Below are 17,862 nucleotides of genomic sequence, written 5' to 3'. Positions count from 1 at the left end.
ACCTACCTTGGGTGTATTGATTTGCACTTGAGGCCGCACCTTTTGATTAGATGTTTCTAGTTTTAAAATCAAGACTGACACGTTGAATCCATACTGCACTTTATTCAGGTTAGTTGGCTCAGAATTTGCTACACAGGCAGCCCAATTCTGATCTCTTTTGCCAATAATTGGGAAGAATTGGGCTGCTTGTGTAAACGCAGCCCAGAACCCTCTAAAAGCTTTCGCTTCCAACAGAAGCCGTGTGTGTTTGCATGGTGTGCTGAACCACAGCGCTCATTAGGAGGACCATCCCATCCATTTGAAGCTGATTTAAAATGACCCTGATTGCGGTAGTCTTTCTTAAGCTGCAGATAATTCATCTGAAATGGTGGATCACAGATAACCTTGAACTGTGGAACTTCACCCTGTGTCTTTCTTGCTCTGCAACAGTCCTAGGTATAGTTTGTTCTTGGCCTTGAGTCTCGTCTGTATCCTGAAGGCCTTAGTGGTCGAGGATGCGCAGGTTGCCAGATACGATCTTGTTTTCCAGCACCGCTCCGGCAGGAATATCAATCCTATCTCCGTGATTGGCAATAATGATGACGGTTCCCTGTGGAATGGATAGTGAGGAGGGGACGTAGACAAATGTAACACACTAAACATCAACAGTTAGAGAGATGTCAAGCGAAACTAGCCCCAGTATCAATTTTCTGTATTCCAAGTAAATACTATGCAATAGGAATGAGGTACCATTTTGGGTATGAAGCCTTTACCTTGAGAGAGACGTTCTTTCCGAAGGTGACGTCTCCTGACACTGTCAGGTGATCCAGTTCTAGCATGTCTGGGATGCTCTCAAACCTCATCAGGAAGTCATGGACCTGCAACCAGAACAGGTCACTTATGTACTGTCAAGAACCTATTCAAACCATGAAATATGAATGACTACCTCCTTCAAAAAAGACCCACACAAATATATATAAAATCAAAATGCATTCATCTACATTTTGGTTCCATTACCTTGGTGAAAGAGCTGCCCAGCTTGACGTGTGGCGTGGAGGGGAATTCCCTCTTCTTGCTCATGGTGAGCGAGCCGGCGTCCAGGCTGTAGAGGTTGGACATGACCAGCAGCAGGTCCGACGAGGTCTTGACGGGAAGGAAGCGGCTACGGGGCACGTTGACGCCCAGGGCGTTGTCAAAGGCCTTAATCGCGGCGCCCACTGCTGTTTCCAGCTGGATCACGTTTAGACCACCGTCCAGCGTCTGGGGAGGAGGTAGTTGAAGGGTAATTGGTGCTAACGTTCAGTGAGCTTGTGGCGGCTATTACAAAGTGATGCAAATCTAATCGTAGTTGAGTCACTCCAGGCCATGGTTGACTGCCGTCTGAAAAATATTAATTCATATAAAAAGAGTACAGTTCAAAGAAAACCCTAAAACACATGGCTACGAACTAAACCCACTGTATATACAGATACCAGACAGTTTTCATTTTAAGGCTCTCCTTTCATCCGTCCTCTCACCTTAGGGTTGACGATGATCTCCATGTCCATGGCGTTCTGCTCGTGCAGCCTCTTAATGGCGGCCAGGGAGATCCACAGGTTGTTTGTGTTGAAGATCTTGAACTTGGTGACCGACTTGAACTCGTCCACGTGGGCTTTGGGCACCTGGGCTATCTCCAGCAGACGCAGCTTGTCGTCGTACTGGATCAGCGTGCCACCCTGCGGAGGAGATTGAGAGGCGTGGCAGAACCATGAGCAGTCAGGAAATGCCATTTTACATTGAGGTACAATACGGATCATACAATTGTAGGGAAGTCACTTTCATCATGATCTTTTCATCCTCTACCATTGTCGCTTTATCACTCTTTTTAAACGGTCTTAAATCTTTAGCCCCAAGGTCCCCAAATACTGCCGAGGTGAGGACTCTGACATTTAATGAACCACCAGGGAGAAAAGAGAACCAGCAGTACCCCTTGCCTGCTTCTAGCTAGCACACACACCTCTGCTCACCTTGACGTCTGCGCGGGTCTTGTCCGTGACCTCCATGATGAACTCGCAGCGCTTGTCTTTGGGCTGCGTCATCAGGTGGTTGAGGATGAACAGGTCCACGGTGGCGCCCAGGTTGTCTATGTTGGACACAAAGATGTACTCCTTGCCCGCGGCGATCAGCTGGTCCAGCAGGCCGGAGTTGTAAAAGCTGGCGTAGATGTCTCCGTGGCCGGGCGGGTACCAGGCGTCGCCATGGTCGCCGTGCACCCCCAGGTCTTTAGCCACGGGCAGCAGGGACTCCTTGTTGATCCTCGGGTATCTAGAGGGGCAGGGGGAGAGTTTTTAATCATGTTATTTACCTTTATCTACACAGGTAAGTCAATGAGAACTGATTCTTATTTACAATGACAACCTGTCAAGTGAGGTAGAGGTGAGAAGAGATGGATGGGCGTAAAAAGGAGAGGATGTTCAGGAAAGAGTTAAGGAGGATCGTAATAGAACCGGATCATGTCCAGTACAGAGAAAATGGAATGTACCTGAACTTGTCCAAGAGCAACGCTCATTAGGATTTTACATTTGAAAAAACGCTTTAAAACAGTGTGCCCTGCTGAACACAACCCATGTGTATATTTCTGTAGGCGTGTGTTACCTGCTCTGGTTGAAAGTGTGGATGTGCACCCGGTGGTGTGTGTACTTCTGCAGGATCTTCTTGGTGTCCTCGTCTGTGTTGAAGGAGTTCATGAGAACCAGAGGCACGTCCACGTTGAATGTCTTGTTTAAGTGCTGTGAGGGGGAGGCATTTTTACGACTGGAGTTTGGCTCCCAAATAGTTGTCATTTCGTCATAAATTATACTGAATGTAGAAATAGAAATATCTAGTACTACAATAACTAGCTCTAGTTAACATTCTGGCTCATACTGAATATTCCGATATCTTTTAAGTGTTATGTTCACTCGGACCAAAAAAATGGTACAGTATCATCTACCTCTATCTGATGGACAGTGAGGTCCAGGAAGGTGTTCTCATTGCGGACACTGATGACACTCTTGGGGCCCTTGCAGCCCATGCTGGTGCCCAGGCCTCCGTTGAGCTTGACCACCACCAGCTTGTTGAGGCTGGCCGCCACGCTGTCCGGCAGCACCTGGGCCTTGATCTTGTCATAGGGGTGGATCTGCAACAGGGAGGGAATAAGGTACAGATCAGAGGTCAGATACTATGAGTAGCCTGAAGATTATTATCACTTGCCTAGAAATGTATAGCTGTTTACACACAGACTGGCAGTGTTAGAACGCTTCAGTGCAGGCCACACGTTCTTCCATTAACAAAGTAGTAAGTAGGTTACACAGAAATGACAAATTGATGGATTTTCTATTAAACAATGGGGAGGGTCCAGAAATATCAGTTTAGGCTACAGGAATTCGTTGCGGTTTGGTCGTTGACAATAAAATAATTAACCTGTCCAATGGTGTAACCACAGAGAAGACTCAACTTGCCGACTGCTCAGTTCACTTTCCCCGGGCAACAGGGCAACCTTTTATATTGTTGGATCTTCAGTTCAGTAGTTGACAGCTGGGGGGCAGTATTGAGGTTGCTCAAGGTAGGGTGAGGGGGGTGGAGTGCTCTGTTTGAGCGTAGGAGGGGGGAGCTGGCATCACTCCAAACCCTTATTACGTAACTGCTACTCAGTGAAGCCATGGCAACAGCTGTCAAAACCCAGAGCGGTGGAGCTAAAGTACATCCTCACAGAGAGACTGAGGGGAGAAGAAAACACCCCTACAGACAATGCCCCGGACGAAGGAAGGACAGCCACAAAGGCTGTAGCAAAGAGTGTTTAACACCAGCGTCCATCCTTTACCACTGATAACTATGTATCTGGTCTGTTTCTGTGTATTAATATTACATACTGTGTCTTCATGCCAAATGAAAAACATTGATCAACAGAGGATCCTCTTGAAGGTCCAGAAATAGCCATTGACCTATCAGTAGGCATTATGTCAAGGTAGAGAGCTTATTTATTCAAGTGTTCGTTGGCATCGCAATGTGTTGCCTGTGTCCATGCTCCCACTTGTCCTAGAAAATGCAACAAACCCACAAAACATTCAGGCCTACAACCAACATATTGTGGGATTGATACAGAAAAACACATTTTAAAATATGTTTTTAAAGGGTAAAATTGGCTAGCTGAGCTTGATTAACACCACATCGGGGTGAAATGCAGGGAAAATGCATTTAATGTGTTACCACACTGGGTGAGCTTTTTAACATGCAGTAACTGAAAGCCTGGAGTAACTTTATACATTTGTCCAATAGGAAAAATAGGCCAACTATATTTAATTATTGTAGGCCCACATCAAGGTACATCGGTAGCCTACAATATTGAAAAAGGCAAACCGTTAATATGGTATGTTTTACTGTGAGCCGAATACAGTAAGCTAGATGGGGTATAGTCAGACATTTGAATTTCCTTTCCTGTACTTCGTCATTTGGAATAATTCCAAGGGGACAAGGAACAGGCCCTTTGGCCTTTACTGGCCCTGCTGTTGGCAAATGGAAATATGTCCTTTTTGTCCTCCTGTGTTGTACAAGGAGTAAATATAGACAGTGTGTGTGTGTGTGTCACACTCAAGACCTTAACTTTTACACAATCCGTTACACTGCCTTCAACACACATAGACACACACACACACACCTTACTTTACCTCCCTTTCATCACCATCCTCCTCACATGCATAGACGCAGGAGAGTGCGAGGACACCTGCTCTACGTTTCCACACACTTCCTGCACCGACGGAGGGAGGCTACCGTTTCAGAGTTGGCATGGTAACAGGCAGCCAGGCCTCATCCTCTTCCTTACTGCTCACACCTTCACGAGACGAACCATTGAGACGAGAGTGCGACCATGAAGGAATTCAAACCATGAAGGAATCCTCACAGTATCTTGACAATGTCTTCCCACAGATACACTGACAATAGGCCATTTCAAAGCTAGCCTATAATTTAATATCCCAATGTTATGGGCAGTGTTTACCAGGACCAGACAGATCAGGAGAAAGCCTAGTCCTGTACAAAAAAAAAAAAAAATTCTATGGAGATTCATCATTGGAAGTGGTGGGCTACTTCTTACTAGTCTAGGACTAAGCTTACGGTCTGGGAAACCGGCCCTATAGGCTACAGAGGAGGCAGACTACGTACTTCTCTCAACAAACCCCAATTATTGTTTCACAGTGTGTACTGTATTCAGTGTGTATGGACTATTGGAAAATACACAAAGCAACGTGTAAGACACGGGAATAGGGAACTCCTTAGGAAAACACCTCACGTGAGTTAGGTGGTAGAGGGTTCAACCCCCTTATAGCTCAACCACTAGGCTGATTATCGCCACAACTATAGCCCCTTTTAAATGAATAGGAGTCTGGAGAGCCGGGTCATTCTACTTCCCTCAAGACATACAGGCTAAAATCATCTTCAATAAGGATTCTCCTGAGCTAAATAGCTGACCTTTTAGCTGCACATTTTATTTAATTTTTTACAAACAACATTTAGGCTAAATCTTCATGTTGGTCACCATTTTGACATTACCAAAGACTGGCCCAAGCTCTACGATATCCACAATCTGCGATATCCAAGACCTCTCTCATGTCAGAAAGTCACTTTAAGATTAAATGCCATATTACAACCTATGTGTTGTGATAATTGCGTTGTTTGCTCTATAACCTGTTAGTTCATATGCCTTGCGACCGTGATACAAAAGTACGTGGACACACCTTCAAATTAGTGCATTCGGCTATTTCAGACGCATCTGTTGCTGACAGTTGTATAGAAATGGAGCACAGTATGAATTTATGGTTTAGTCAGAATCTGCGTTATAATCATTGACCAGTACGGAGAATTAAGTAAAACCACAAGTCCAAATCTCCATCCATGGCTAATTTACACTGAACAGAAATATAAACGCAACATGTAAAGTGTTGGTCTCGTGTTTAATTAGATTAAATAAAACCTTCCAGACATTTTCCATATGCACAAAAAGCTTCTCAAATTTTGTGGACAAATGTTTACATTCCTGTTAATGATAATTTATCCTTTGCCAAGATATTCCATCCATCTTACAGGTGTGGCATATCAAGAAGCTGATTAAACAGCATGATCATTGCACACGTGCACCTTGTGCTGGGGACAAGAAAAGGCTACTCTAAAATGTGCAGTTGTGTCACAACAAAATGCCACAGATCTCTCCAGTATTGAGGGAGCGTGCAATTGGCATGCTGATTGCAGGAATGTCCACCAGAGCTGCTGCAAGGGAATTGAATGTTAATTAATCTAACATAAGCCACCTCCAACATCGTTTTAGAGAATTTGCCAGTATGTCCATCCAGCCTCACAACTGCAGACCACATATAATCATGCCAGCCCAGGACCTCCACATCCAGCTTCTTCACCTGCAGGATTGTCTGAGACCAGCCATCTGGACAGCTGATGAAATTGAGGAGTATTTCTGTCTGTAATAAAGCCCTTTCGTGGGGAAAAACTCATTCTGATTGGCAGGTCCTGGCTCCCAAGTGGGTGAGCTTATGTCCTCCCAGGCCCACCCATGGCTGTGCCCCTGCCCATTCATGTAAAATCCATAGATTAGAGCCTAATTTATTTAAATTAACAGATTTCCTTATATGAACTGCAACTCAATAAAATTGTGGCACGTTGCGTTTATATTTTTGTTCAGTATAGAAAAGGGTCAATTTTAGCTAGCCAGCCACTGGAGGACACCACAACGAGATGCAACAATTCAAGTGGTTGCTGTCAATGACGTATTGCTCTTGATGTGATTGGACTGAAGAAAGTTCCAAACTGACTTCCCTTGACACTTTTTTTGGTGCGCCAGGATCATTCACAGTTGAGTTCGCTGATTGGCTATTATTTTATACTTAAAAAAAAAAAAATCAAGGGAGGCCAAATGCTCGCTGGCTTCCCTTGCATTCAATGCTACGGGCAGCAACAATGTCATACTCTTTTTGACCAGACAGCATTGGATAGATAGATGGTCTACACAGAGACAGAGGGGCACTGTTTTGCTCGCTCGGATGCTTTCTCTGGTGAGATACATTCAGCCTCTTGCGAATTGAAGGAAATGTTGGTAAAACATTTTGGTGTGCCTGGCTTCCCTTGGCATCCATGAATACACACCACTGGGGAAGATACCAGTATTGCGATATTTTTTCCATGGCAAACATTAAAACAGAACAAACACTTTGGTCCTTTAAAACCTGCTGTATGTAGAATATTGTGTGTTATAGCTTGAAAACTAAATACATGCGACTCTGGAGGACAACATGTTTGTTTCCAACATTAGGGCCGTTTTCCTAAAGAATTTAAATATGCTTTGTGTTTTGTTTCCTTACCACGATACTGCTATCGTCCCAGGCCCTAATCAAGATATCTCAAGAGTCGCAAAAGATCAAGAGAGAAGTAACCAAATCATTTCCTAATGACTAATTCAAACACCATGAATATTTTGCTCTCGAAGACATACTAATGTTTCTTACCTTACGGGGGATCCTTCCTAACACACACAAGTCTCTCATGGCTCTGTTGGAGTCAAGACCACGCAGCGTCTGAAGGTGTGAGTTCTCCATCGTCAGTCATAACACAGCACAATAAGATGCGTTTACCCAAGTCTGGGCTATTGAGGTGAAGTGCCATTACTCTCAGTGACAAAAAGAGGTTACTTTCATTGTGAGCTATGTAGTTCCCTTTTACAAAGACGAAACCACCCATTATTTCAAACTGAATTTTAGAAAATGTGATGAGCAAGGGTTCCTTTTTGATCTTTCAAGAGAATTTCAGTCACTCAAACTCATAAGGGTTGAGGTAATCCATGGGTTTCCTGGGGATCTAACAGTTTATTCATGAACCAAATGTGGTTTGAGCCAAAGTAACACAGTCCGATCTGGCAACAGACTGGACTAGATTTAAAGAAGTGAAACATAGCACTTATTTACAAGGCAAAGTCAGAGTTTTACTAGGGTGAAACAGAAAAGAACCAGAATAATCTCTTTAGAATGTGGAAAACTATCAAATCAAAGTGTACAGGTTGATGGTACAATGTCTGAAATGCTTCCTATAAATACTGTAGTGCCACAAGGTTCCATTCTTGGGACGTTATTATTCACTAGGCTACTCAAAATGTAGGGTTCATTCCATGCACTTAGCTAGCCGACAAAGCATTAGAACAACTAAATATTGAGCATGCAAACTCGAGGTGCATTTTCAGGCTTCCTAGCAGCCATGGACTTCAAATAGTCAATCTCTGCAAAACAAGCAATATTGACCTAAGAGCAAAAGCTTTGCATTTTGCAGATACTGTGTGTCCTTGGCGATGAAGCGATTACATAACTGGGAGGGAATGGAGAATCTGGTAGAGAAGCAGACAGTATCTATCGGATAATAGAAAAAACACTTCACATGGACTTGTTTTTGGGGATATTCACTCAATTTAGGTACATGAACTCACAAGTCAATATTGTGCAGATGTACAGCTTCAGTCGATAACAAGGAGAACTACAACATGATGAGATTGAACTCATAAGAACTTAAAACAGTTGTTTGAACTTAACACAACTTCAAACTCAAGGGCTCCAAGGTGACCTGTGTCTGTGTCACAAGTGGGGAACGAGTCCAGATACGGTTTCAAGTTCCTTACTCCTAGCCTTACGGTCGTGACCATGAACCACGTCCCAAAACAAGACGGTCCTAGAGTGAGGTTGCTAGGGCAGATAGGCCTGCACACCCACAAGGTGGGTTCGGGGCAGGGTAAGCCAAATATCACCCCAGGCCAGAATCCTGCTCCCTCAAGGCTGTGCTTTCGAATGCTGGAGAGGTCAGGCTATTTATAAGGTAACCTATGAGCCGGGGGTTATTTCAGGAAGAGGGGGGGGGGGGGGTCAGGCTCTGAGATACTGAAATGTCACCCAGGTGATAAATAGCTGGCTGGCTTTGGCCCATAGCTACACACTCTGTTCTTGGATCTGGTTACCTCGTTTCAGTTCTGTTGGTGTGGGGTGCTTGTTTCCATACCTTACTACGTACTCATTATAATCTGTGGGCTTCACGAGCTTGGGAATGTACAGACTCACAAACAAGTGTGTGCATCTATATACCAACTGGATGTAGCCTAAGTGTTCCACGGGTCAGTGGTTCCAGCCCAGGTCTCCCTGAAACGCCCTCCTCCTTCCTTTAACGGAGTCTACCTCCTGTCACCATAGGCACACTACTCAAAACGCTAAGTTCTTAGACATTTAGACCCGGGGAAAAGCCCACGCCCCAGTGACCCTTCAGCTGTAACACTCCCTCTCTGACTGGAGCCTCACATGTTCCAGTCAGCTGGGAGAGGATGGGGACGTAGACCATGTGGAGGGGTTGGTGTACTGGCGCCTGGCTGCCGTCCCAGTGGAGGAAACCCAACACTGGGCTTTCTGTCCCAGACTCTCCCCTGGTATGCTGCAGGACGACAGGACCACAACATTCTGCCCCCATAGAGCCAGTGTCACATGACAGCCACTGTAACTCTACAGCTCTCATGTTCAGTTCAAAGGGGCCGCGTTGGCATCGATCTGCTCAGATGTTCATTGTAGAAGAGGGCTTTGGCCTACAGATCTAATCTCACGCAACATACACATAGAGATGCTACACTCAAAACAGTGTTTCTGAGAACCTAGTTTGTGGACTAGGACTAAATACGCAACAAATACTTTATTAAAAAAATGAAAAACTACAGGTCAGATAATCCCTTGTACAAGAGGGTCTACACCTGCAGAAACAATGGATTTCCAATGGTAAGGAAGGGAACCATTTTTAGACACAGGCTGATCTGTATGACAATGTCTTGTAATTTCTTATGCAAATAACAAATGCCTGAGCTTTTAACCAGGGTTAAAACCTAACTACTCACCAGATCCTCTGGGGGCTTGTGGATCTTGTCCCATTTCACAGAGGGTCCTTTCACCTGGAGGAATCTGTGGAAGAGGTTCTTAAAACCCTCAAAGTCTTTTTTGGAAATCTGAAACAGAAAGTGCCAAGGATCAGACTCTGCACGGACGCAAATGATCAAGATCCACATTATTAATACATTATAGTATCCAATTCACACGCAAAACATAGCTTGATAAAATACCGACACGATTGAAATCATAACATTACTAAAGCCTAAATCGGTGTCTCCCAAACCTCTAGTAACTTCAGCCATCTCCACTTATTTGATGTATTCCAGAACCAGCACACCTGATTCAACTAATAAAGGGCTTGATTTTTTGGGGGTGTAATTCTTTTTTTTACACTCATATAGCAGTCAACACAAATCCACGAGCATACCAAATATGAATGGATATGAGCAACATTTTTCATTTACAAAAATCTAAATCAATAATGTCCTGTGGTCTTAAAGAAAATAATTAATCAACGAGCAGAAATGTGGGATTGGTAAACTAGACTTTGGTATAGTCAGTTTGTTTTGGCTGCAGGTGTTCCTGCCCGTCACTGTGATTCAGTCAGGGGTTAGCCAGTCTCGGAATTGAGATTTTAGGAGGCTGACAGCGAAGTCAGTGTAGAGTTGTGTCCGTCTTTCATGAAGCCGGGTTAGGGACAGGGTCTGAAGTGCCTCAGTATAACTGGATTATCCTCCTAGGATGGTGCGGCATACCCTCTTCTGAATACGCTCCAGGTCACCAGACTGGGCCTGGTTCAGTGAGCTGTGTCAAGCCGGAGCGCAATATTCCAGGGTGGGGCGTCTGTAGTCGGTGTAAATGCAAGCCAGGTCTTCCTGTGGCACATGGAACCTTTTAAGGCGGCGAAGGACAAAACATTTTCTGTTGCTCTTGGTTATCATAGTAGCAAACTGCTTGCCCCATTGTAAGTCTTTCTGTACCATTAGCTCTAAAAATGATCACACTATCACACACTTTGAGCTCCTGGCCCTCGATCCAGAAAGGGCATGGGACCAGATTTAGATCGTCAACATATTTCCACCTACTTTCGACATCCCGGGCTGCGCTGTCAATGACTGAAAGGAAGATGAGAGGACCCAGAAGAGTTCCTTGAGCCACATCTCCTGTCAGCCTGATGATTAGTAAAAGATTTGAATCAGGTGTGCTTGCACTGGAATAGAGTACCACAATATGAGTAATAAAACCTAATGGTCAAACAGGGACATGGTGTTATTAACCCGTGTAAATCTCTAGGACAAGGTGACTTTATCAATATGTTTGCCTGTATTTACCCCCAAGAAATGAAACGCTAATTAGCTGCCAATTTGGCTATCATAAAGAACTACTAATGACATGATCTGGACGAGACTGCCAAATCGAGGCAACAGTAAGAATCTCTGAATGAATTATCTAATGTTAGCAATGAATAAATTGGCTACATTTCTTTAAAAATTGACAATTCTCTGAAATGTCTTGTGCAAGTTTTAAATTGATACAATAACTGTTAGCAAAGGTGTCAGCTAGAGATGACGTGCAGGAGCTTGCAAGGATTTGTAGTTTTGCATGATGTCTACTTTGGTGCAAATTATCATTTTCGATTTTGGGGGGGTAAATCCTACTACATAGGCTCTGACGCTCGTCGCATGTGGCAGGGCTTGAAAACTATTACGGACTACAAAGGGAAACCCAGACGCGAGCTGCCCAGTGAAGCAACCCTACCAGACGAGCGAAATGCCTTTAATGCTTGCTTCGAGGCAAGCAACACAGAAGCATGCACGAGAGCACCAGCTGTTCCGGACGACTATGTGATAACGCTCTCGGTAGCCGATGTGAGCAAGACCTTTAAACAAGTCAACATTCACAACGCCGCTGGGCCAGACGGATTACCAGGACGTGTACTCAAAGCATGCACGGACCAACTGGTAAATGTCTTCACTGACATTTTCAACCTCTCCCTGACCGAGTCTAATACCTACCTACATGTTTCAAGCAGACCACCATAGTCTCTGTGCCCAAGGAAGCAAAGGTAACCTGCCTAAATGAATGGATACACTAGACCCACTCAAATAGACCCACTCAAATTAGACCCACTCAAATTATCATACTGCCCCAACAGATCCACAGATAACGCAATCTCAAATCACACTCCACACTGCCCTTTCCCACCTGGACAAAAGGAACACCTATGTGAGAATGCTATTCATTGACTACAGCTCAGCGTTCCACACCATAGTGCCCATGAAGCTCATCACTAAGCTAAGAACCCTGGGACTAAACACCTCCCTCTGCAACTGGATCCTGGACTTCCTGACGGGCCGCCCCCCAGGTGGAAAGGGTAGGCAACAACACGTCTGCCACGCTAATCCTCAACACTGGGGCCCCTGAGAGGTCTGTACTTAGTCCCCTACTGTACTCCCTGTTCACCCACGACTGCGTGGCCAAACACGGCTCCAACACCATCATTAAGTTTGCTGACGACACAACAGTGGTAGGTAGGCCTGATCACCGACAACGATGAGACAGCCTATAGGGAGGAGGTCAGAGACCTGGCAGTGTGGTGCCAGGACAACAACCTCTCCCTCAAAGTGAGCAAGACAAGGGAGCTGATCATGGATGACAGGAAAAGGCGGCGAATAGGCCCCCCATTAACATCGACGGGGCTGTAATGGAGCAGGCAGAGAGTTTCAGGTTCCTTGGTGTCCACATCACCAATGAACTATCATCTCCACTCAGGAGACTGAAAAGATTTGTCATGGGTCCCCAAAGTTTTACAGCTGCACCGTCGAGAGCATCCTGACCGGTTGCATCACTGCCTAGTATGGCTTGGCATCTGACCGTAAGGCGCTACAGAGGGTAGTGCATACAGCCCAGTACATCACTGGGGCCAAGCTTCCTGCCATCCAGTACCTATATAATAGGCGGTGTCAGAGGAAAGCCCCAAAAAATTGTCATAGACTCCAGTCACCCAAGTCATACACTGTTTTCTCTGCTACCGCACGGCAAGCGGACCCTTTTTTCAATTTTCGCCTAAAAATACATACCCAAATCTAACTGCCTGTAGCTCTGGACCTGAAACAAGGATATGCATATTTTTTATACCCTTTGAAAGGAAACACTTTGAAGTTTGTAGAAATGTGAAAGGAATGTAGGAGAATATAACACATTAGATCTGGTAAAAGATAATACAAAGAAAAAAAACTTTTTTTTTTTCTTTTTTTTTACTATTATCTTTGAAATGCAAAAGAAAGGCCAATATATGAATCTAGGCACAATTTAGATTTTGGCCACTAGATGGCAGCAGTGTATGCGCAAAGTTTTAGAGGTTTAGACTGATCCAATGAACCATTGCATTTCTGTTCATTTAAAAAAATCAAAACTGCCCAAATGCGCCTAATTGGTTTATTAATAACTTTCAGTTCATAACTGTGCACTCTCCTCAAACAATAGCATGGCATTATTTCACTGTAATAGCTACTGTAAATTGGACAGCCCAGTTAGATTAACAAGAATTTAAGCTTTCTGCCAATATCAGATATGTCTGTCCTGGGAAATTTCCTTGTTACTTACAACCTCATGCTAATCGCATTAGCCTACGTTAGCTCAACCATCCCGCGGGAGACCCACCGATCCTGTATAAGTTCACAGCATCTACCCCCAAGCCATAAGACTGCTGAACAATTAATAAAATGGCCATCGGACTATTTACATTGACCCCCCGCCTCACCAATCCTATAATAGCATACACAGTTAAATACTTTTTGATGTGTCATATAGGCTACATCTTAACTCAATATTTCTATTACAAATGATGTGCATCATTATTTCTCTAGTCTGTTGATGCAGTCTGTTTGGTGAAGCGTAGACTTTCATCCTCTCCTGCCCACTCCCTATAATCAAAGCATTCTGCCCGCAACCCTCCTTTCTGACCTTTGCTTAATAGCTTTCATGTACGTTATGGTTCAGTCTGTTCTAAATGCCCCCATTGGTATAATCATTAGAACTCCCACCTAGCCCATCTCATTGGTCGTTCCTAAACCCTCCGGTCTCCTCAGTGGGTTTTAATTGTGTTTTCTCCCCCCTCCGCAGTCTAACTTTAGTGTTTTGTTTGAAGTGAAACGAGGAGCAGCGTAAAAAATGAAGGGCTCAGTGGTGATGACAAGTGACAATGATTTCTGTGGGAATGTATGGCCTACATCATATAGAGAAGGGGTTTAAAAGCAAGCCTGCTGGGGCTTAAAGTAAACAAGGGGGCAAAGAGTGGGGAGGTGAAAAGATGGGGAGAGGAGCAGAAAGAGGTAGAAAGAGCGAGTCCATGTTGTGAAATCGTGAAGTGTGTGCATCTGTGTTTGACCCATTGAGAGAGACACAGGTCATTCACCATCCTGTTGCCCTGCTGGACTGAGTTCTGGGAGGGTAAGACATTTCCTCACTCCTCCAAAACAACCACCCTAGATACACAAACATGCACCAGGTACTCTCGCTCCAAACTCCTAAGCCCCAGGCCCACCTCCTGCTCAGCCCCCTTGGCTGTGGTCAGCAGCTTCTCCAGCTCTTTGTGCATGGAGGTCTCATGCTGCAGCCGCAGCTTCTCCTGAAACTCTGCCATCCCGGCTTTGCTGAGATCTGCCGGGAGAAAGGAGAGAGAGAAAAAAAAGCAACAGAGGAGGTATTTCATCATTCAGTCTGCTCGAACCATTCAAAACAATAAAATAGTATGAGGCCAGAGAGAGGGAAAAAAAGGAGTTGGTCAGTTTAAAGATCTTCAGTCAAAGCCTTCTAGAAACAACTGCATGCCTGTGTTCTAATGAGCGAGGCAGCTTGTAGTCATTCATAAGCAAGCAAGCACATTATTTTACAATAAGTGAAATGGAACATGGTTACATATGATGCAATGTAAATGTCTACCCACATGTTGGCTTATTGGATCTATTTTAATGGACATCTAGCATTTTCTTCCTATATCCATTATACCATGAACAAGTCAAGCCTATTGGGTCAATATTATCAAAATGTAAGTCATTTAGCAAACGTGCTTGTCCAGAGCGACTTATAGAAGCAATTAGGGTTGCTCAAGGGCACAAACAGATTTTTCACCAAGTCGGCTCGGGGATTCGAACCAGCAACCTTTTGGTTACGTTTCTAACCGCTGCTAGCCTACCTGCCCCTCCATTATTGAACCAGTCAACTGTGGTTTGTTCACCCTCTGTTCAACACAGGATGTATTATGTTAAGAAAATACCAGCAACCCAGCTCTGGTTACAATTGACATGCAAATCACTCAATATGAAAATATCCCCCACTAAGAGATTGGTAGCCTAATTTGGCAATTCCCAGTATTGCATAATACTGATGTGGTGAAATCTATATCCTCAGTATATCAGTAGTCTAAATTCAAGACAGCATCAGAAAAAATAGATTAAAAGAATGCACTGCCTTTCAAAAATTGGAAATCATTCCAAACTAAGAGAAATCAAAAAGTGACTTACAGAGTCTTGGAAAAGATAACTGTTAAGAGCAATCAATAGCAGACAGGTACAGAAAACGTACCTTCAAAAACAGACATCTTTGGACGAATGACAAAATATGTGCCAAGAAAGTTTATCCAAACGAGATCCAAAAGTCTATCTTATAGTCTTCGATAGTCTTCAGTAATTTGCCAGAAAATATTAGACTTCATTCAATAAAAGATAAACGTCAATGACTTGACACCAGATACCAGTGACAGTCGCTCACGCTTGAGAAAATATGAACTGCAGTCCCAAGAAACAACGTATCGATCCATCAGTAAACTAGACACCACTCATCAGTGCAGATGCACTGTTCTCAGTTCTCTCTAGGGTTTCCCCTAGATAGCACAGCCACAAAAGTCTAAATAGGCTACGTCGTAAAAATTCTAGATTTTTTTCTTGTTGCTTTTTGGTGCTAATTTAAGGATAAGCATACGGTTAGCAGTGTGGTTAAGGGTAGATTTAAAATCATATTTTAATAAGATTATTATTATTTATTTTCTTAATAGGCGGGGTTTTGGACTTCGTGGATGTGGTAGTTAGTGACGAACCCTCTTAGCAGGGAACAATCGCTACATATCTCACTAACGGAACTAAGTTACACGCATAACGTTATTTGATAAGTGCTTGCCAGCTGATATGTACGATGAATTTATATGTAGGCTACATTGCCTACATGTAAATCTTTAGCACAGCAGGCAGCCGAGAGAGTTAGGAATTAATATGGAGTTAATGTATTATGTAACACGCATCTCTGGTCAGATCCATACGTCACATATTCGTGAGCAAAATATGTGACGTTAGATTTGCCCACATTTCCCCATAACGCGGTTCCTTGAATAGCATCATAGCCCTTCTATAGCATGGTTGGTCCTACCCCGCCGTTGATAAGCGGCTGTTTAGCACTCTGACGTACGGCTCATACATTATTTGTATTGATTCATTTGACCCTGGGTTGACTTTAGCCACACGATGCGATATCTTGGCTACATGCCACTGTAAATTTGGAGACGAATGGTCAGGGGCAAGTTAGCCATTCTGCAGCAGCGGTAGCAACTAAGATATCCATGCCAGCAGCCAATTGTTTAGTTTATAAGGCTCTTTCTAGTAGTGCATTTACATCACACGCAACATGTTTCAAACGTAATTCATTGCATTGGCTACCCACCTGACGATAATTATGTTGATATCAATCCACCAAAGAACTCCAAGGTGCTTGGCTACTTTAGCGAGCTGGGTTTCGGCCTGTGAAACAAGTGACAAATTAACACTTTAAAATGTACATTTTCACTGTCCTGAGGAGTATATTTATTTTTGACAGGCTTCTTGCAACACCAAAGTAAAGCCGGGAATGTCGAAGTTGACTTCTTGCCAGGCCAGTTAATGAGGGCAAACGATTGGTGAGTCAGTGGCCAATCAAAACATGCGAAAATCCGCTTACCCAATCAGAATCTTATTCACGAGGGTGGACCTGAGCTCTTCCAACTCTTATTTTTCTAACAAAGGCTCTCCATCAAAATAAAAAGCATTACATTTAAATGTAATTATTTACAAATTACAATCTGAGTATTAATCAATAATGACTTTGTTCAGTAGATAGCCTAAATCACCTTCTTCTCCCATAGTATTTTTCCTTTTAATAGGCTTTTTTCCCAAACATCTTTGAGCCTTAATCCACCCCTCCAAAGAGTCCCCAAACACACCCCAAACCTCAGTGGAGGCCTTCTGCTTTTGGGCCCGGTACCATGCCTTTTTAGCCCACCAGTCACCCTGGTTCTGGTGGTCAGCTGATGAGGGATGAGAGACCAAAAGCCCAAAAATACATCCATCTTAGTAGGAAAACTTTCATTCCAGAAATTCATTGGGCTCCCGAGTGGCGCAATGGTCTAAGGAACTGCATCTCAGTGCTGGAGGCGTCATTACAGAGACACTGGTTTGAATCCAGGCTGTATCACAACAGTCCCATAGGTCGGCGCACAATTGGCCCAGCGTCGTCCGGGTTTGGCCGGTGTTGCCTGTCATTGTAGAAAATGATTTGTTCTTAACTGACTTGCCTAGTTAAATTAAGGTTCAATAAAAGGAAAATACTATACAATAATGTATTTTTGTAATTTTTATGTGATCTCTTCAAATAGTTCCCAACAGCCTAGCCTATTTAGTCTTTGATTGCCTTCTGTAATTTGCTAGCAAATATTGGACATTCAATGAAAGATGGACATCAATGACTTGAGACCAGACACCAGTGACAGCCGTATGCGCAGTGTTGTTAAAGGAACACTAAATATGATCAAATGTTTAAAACAATTCATATGTAATTGTAATTTAATAGGATCTCTATGTGAGAGACTGTATCCATCTTCTTCTTTTCCTTGGAGTGTATGAGTCTTCCGGACCCCCCTCTGCCTGCATAGCAC

General features: G+C 43.8%; 1 protein-coding gene across 2 annotated transcripts; it reads right to left on the bottom strand.

The window, feature by feature from the left end:
* Nucleotides 1-87: 87 nt before the first annotated feature.
* LOC129838540 (UTP--glucose-1-phosphate uridylyltransferase-like) lies at nucleotides 88-16,810 on the bottom strand. 2 transcript variants are annotated; one of them, XM_055905598.1, is made up of 10 exons: nucleotides 16,617-16,810; nucleotides 14,449-14,564; nucleotides 9,911-10,018; nucleotides 2,951-3,136; nucleotides 2,614-2,747; nucleotides 1,986-2,283; nucleotides 1,497-1,694; nucleotides 997-1,239; nucleotides 753-857; nucleotides 88-589 (listed from the first exon to the last, which is right to left on the bottom strand). In XM_055905598.1, exons 2-10 carry the CDS (start codon nucleotides 14,545-14,547, stop codon nucleotides 482-484), a joined length of 1,479 nt encoding a protein of 492 aa, XP_055761573.1. In that variant the 5' UTR covers nucleotides 14,548-14,564; nucleotides 16,617-16,810; the 3' UTR covers nucleotides 88-481. The 2 variants fall into 2 exon arrangements, with proteins under 2 accessions (XP_055761573.1, XP_055761564.1); XM_055905589.1 differs by lacking the exon at nucleotides 16,617-16,810 and adding an exon at nucleotides 15,489-15,802.
* Between the last annotated feature and the right edge of the window lie 1,052 nt (nucleotides 16,811-17,862).

The sequence above is a fragment of the Salvelinus fontinalis genome, chromosome 3 (genome assembly GCF_029448725.1).
Source record: "Salvelinus fontinalis isolate EN_2023a chromosome 3, ASM2944872v1, whole genome shotgun sequence".
Lineage (NCBI taxonomy): Eukaryota > Metazoa > Chordata > Actinopteri > Salmoniformes > Salmonidae > Salvelinus > Salvelinus fontinalis.
This window is presented reverse-complemented; position numbering and strand designations above follow the sequence as displayed.

Coding starts and splice junctions, on each gene's coding strand:
- LOC129838540 (XM_055905589.1), bottom strand. Junction 3,137..9,910: donor ACAAGCCCCCAGAGGATCTG/GTGAGTAGTTAG, acceptor TCCCTGTTGCAG/ATCCACCCCTATGACAAGAT. Junction 2,284..2,613: donor CACACTTTCAACCAGAGCAG/GTAACACACGCC, acceptor CTGCCCCTCTAG/ATACCCGAGGATCAACAAGG.